Source organism: Etheostoma cragini, unplaced genomic scaffold (assembly GCF_013103735.1).
Source record: "Etheostoma cragini isolate CJK2018 unplaced genomic scaffold, CSU_Ecrag_1.0 ScbMSFa_80, whole genome shotgun sequence".
Taxonomy (NCBI): domain Eukaryota; kingdom Metazoa; phylum Chordata; class Actinopteri; order Perciformes; family Percidae; genus Etheostoma; species Etheostoma cragini.
This window is the reverse complement of record NW_023269428.1, coordinates 29,749-33,181: the sequence shown is the minus strand read 5'-3', so window position 1 is coordinate 33,181 and position 3,433 is coordinate 29,749. Positions and strand designations below refer to the sequence as shown.

The following is a 3,433-nucleotide window of genomic DNA, read 5'->3' as shown; positions in this document are numbered from 1 at the left end:
AAAAATGATATACATATCTTGAGTGTTTTTTGTACCCAATAATCAACAGTGGATTTTAACTTGCAACATGGGCTTTAATTTTGCGTTACATGACCCAGTTCGTCTGTAAAGCCGTGCCTGTGTGGGATCTCTCCTCTACTCTCTCCTCTACTCTTACTCTCTCTCTCCTCTTACTCTCTCTCCTCTACTCTCTCTCCTCTACTCTCTCTCCTCTTACTCTCTCTCTCCTCTTACTCTCTCTCTCCTCTTACTCTCTCTCCTCTACTCTCTCTCCTCTACTCTTTTCTCTTACTCTCTCTCCTCTACTCTCTCTCCTCTTACTCTCTCTCCTCTTACTCTCTCTCCTCTTACTCTCTCTCCTCTTACTCTCTCTCCTCTTACTCACTCTCTCCTCTACTCTCTCCTCTTACTCTCTCTCTCCTCTACTCTCTCTCCTCTTACTCTCTCCCTCCTCTACTCTCTCTCCTCTACTCTCTCTCTCCTCTTACTACTTCAGTTGGTGGTGTAACAGCGTGTGAGACGGAGCTGCTAGACCTGGACCTGGACCTGGGCCAGAGATGTGACCCATGGCCAGAATATCGTAGTTCATAAAAATGCAGCGCAGTGACGATACAGACGTTTCATACACACGACGTGTGTTTCTGCCGTTCAACCCGTGCTGGACCCGTTCATAATGAGCAGCCTCCTCTCTGTGAATAGCATCCATCACCGTGACTGTATTTCACTGTAGAGGATTCATCAGTGTCTGCAGCTAAAGCTACGAGCTAACAGACACAGACTAGCTCTACGGTCACTGCTGTCTAAGACATTCTCTCTCTCTCTCTCTCTCTCTCTCTCTCTCTCTCTCTCTCTCTCTCTCTCTCTCTCTCTCTCAGTATCTCCTGAGGCTACAGTAAAGTGTTTCAGGAGTATTCCCGGGCGATCAGCCAGCTGTATCCGGACATCCACATAGAGGGAGAAAACTACCCCCCTTCTCCCCTCAACAGGTGAGCTGTGACATAACTAAACTACCCCCACCCCCTTCAACAGCTCTATGATGGCATCTCTAACATCCACCTGTAACCAGTGTATATAATAGCATATATATCCAGTATAACCAGTATGTACCTGTGTCAGAGTCCTTGGTCAGCTGATCTCCTGCCTGAAGCTCGTCTCCATCCTGCTGATCGTCAGTGGTCAGAATCCATTTCTTCTCTTCGGCCTCAACACTCCCCGAGCCTGGACCTGGAGTCAGGACAACAAGGTACGTTACCACGGCAACGCAGGTTCCAGCTGGTCTCCACCTGTCTCTTGTTGATTAGTCTTGTTGATACCATGGTAACCTTGTGTAACACTGTTTCCTGTCTTGATACTCTGGTACCCCATGTGTAACACTGTATCCTGTCTTGGTGATACTCTGGTACCCCCTGTGTAACACTGTTTCCTGTCTTGTTGATACCCTAGTACCCCCTGTGTAACACTGTATCCTGTCTTGGTGATACCCTGGTACCCCCTGTGTAACAATGTTTCCTGTCTTGTCGATACCCTAGTACCCCCTGTGTAACACTGTATCCTGTCTTGTCGATACCCTAGTACCCCCTGTGTAACAATGTTTCCTGTCTTGTTGTTACTCTGGTACCCCCTGTGTAACACTGTTTCCTGTCTTGGTGATACCCTGGTACCCCCTGTGTAACAATGTTTCCTGTCTGTTGTCAGATCTTCTCCTGTCTGATGGCTTTCTTCCTCTGCAACATGATGGAGACTCACTTCCTGTCCACCGGAGCCTTTGAACTCACGCTCAACGGTGAGTTCTCATTTGTCGAGGGTAACGCTGTTTGTTTTCCTATCTCTGTGTAACAGTTTCCTGTCTGGTGTAACACTGTTTCCTGTCCCCTCTCTGACTTGTTGTCATTGTGTAACACTGTTTCCCGTCCCCTCTCTGACTTGTTGTCATTGTGTAACACTGTTTCCTGTCCCCTCTCTGTATATCACGGTTTCCTGTCTGGTGTAACGTTGTTTCCAATCCCCTCTCTGTGTAACACTGTTTTTCTTGTCTGGTGTTACACTGTTTCTTGTCCCCTCTCTGACTGGTAGTCCCCGTGTAACAGTTTTTCCTGACTGGTGTAACACTGTTTCCTGTCCCCCCTCTTAGACGTCCCCGTGTGGTCCAAGCTGCAGTCGGGTTACGTCCCAAACATCCAGGAGATTTTCCAGATCCTTGACACCCAGCTGAAGATGAACCAGGTTTAGAGTTAACCTGCTGGTACGTAGATATAATATAACTAATATTTGCTGGACTACTTTGCATTTATACATTTGGGCAGTCTAGCCCTATAGCAGCATAACTAAGGTTCAGGATGGTTCAGAACTCACCGGGGCTTTTTTTTTTGGTGGTGCATGTGTTTAACTCTGAGTCAATTTTTTCAATTCAATTCAATTTTATTTATAGTATCAATTCATAAAAAGAGTTATCTCAAGACACTTTACAGGTAGACCACATTACAGAATTTACAAGGACCCAACAGTTCTAGTAGTCTCCTCCAGAGCAGCAACAGTGCGACAGTGGCGAGGAAAAACTTCCTTTTAGGCAGAAACCTCGGTCAGACCCAGACCCAGGCTCTTGGTAGGCGGTGTCTGACGGGCCGGTTGGGGTTAAAATAAAGAGTGGAAATAACAAAAATAGAAAAAATAGTAGTTTGTAGCAGTTCTTTGTACTAGTTTATGGCATAGCAGGACGCTGTGCGGCATTCAGGCACAGCTGGACATAGCAGGGCACCGCAGAGTGTAGCAGATAAATGTGGCTTCACAGAACGTGTAGCGGGACCATGGCGACAGCTGCTACCATGATTTTAAAGCCTCTCTGATCCAAGGGAACATGCTGGGGAAAAACGAACATAAGGACTCCCCAGAGCTAGGTTAGTAATGAAAGATGGAGGAGAGAGGAGCTCAGTGTATCAAAAGAAGTCCCCAGCTGTCTAAAACTATTATTACAGCAAAACCAAGAGAGACAAGGTAAAGAGAGCTCCAGCCCGGTCGGGCTAGAACTCTCCCCAACCGGATCGGGCTGTATGCCAAGTCTCCCTTTAGTTTTATTATATTCTTGATTATATGATAGATAGATCTGAAAACCATGACGAGAAGCAGGTGGGTCGGGTTAGGCGGACACTGCGACTCCTCACTCCCTAACAATATTCAATTCTATGCCCTAACTTTAAGCTTTATCAAAGCATAACCAAGAGAGACAGGGTAAAGAGAGGAGCCTGAGTCAACCTACACCGAGTTGATTAATCTCAAATGAGCTGTTCTGCAACCAAAAACTCAGTGTTCCCCATCTCCGTGTAAATCAACTCAGAGATTAAGGTCAGACTCTTGAGATCCGGCTAGTGTATCAGGGTTGCACTTCAGGGTCTGGGTTGTAGATCAGGGTCTGTCTGGCTGATCTCTCAAATAAGAC

At 46.6% G+C, this 3,433-nt stretch overlaps 1 protein-coding gene across 1 annotated transcript in view; it reads left to right on the top strand.

The window, feature by feature from the left end:
- selenot2 (selenoprotein T, 2) overlaps positions 1–2,229 on the top strand; it is a 2,444-nt gene extending 215 nt beyond the window's left edge. Inside the window, exons 2-5 of the mRNA XM_034866475.1 lie at positions 806–986; positions 1,117–1,243; positions 1,696–1,783; positions 2,132–2,229. Of these exons, the coding sequence (XP_034722366.1) occupies positions 806–986; positions 1,117–1,243; positions 1,696–1,783; positions 2,132–2,229 (494 nt within the window). The remainder of the gene's footprint in view (positions 1–805; positions 987–1,116; positions 1,244–1,695; positions 1,784–2,131) is intronic.
- Positions 2,230–3,433: the final 1,204 nt, after the last annotated feature.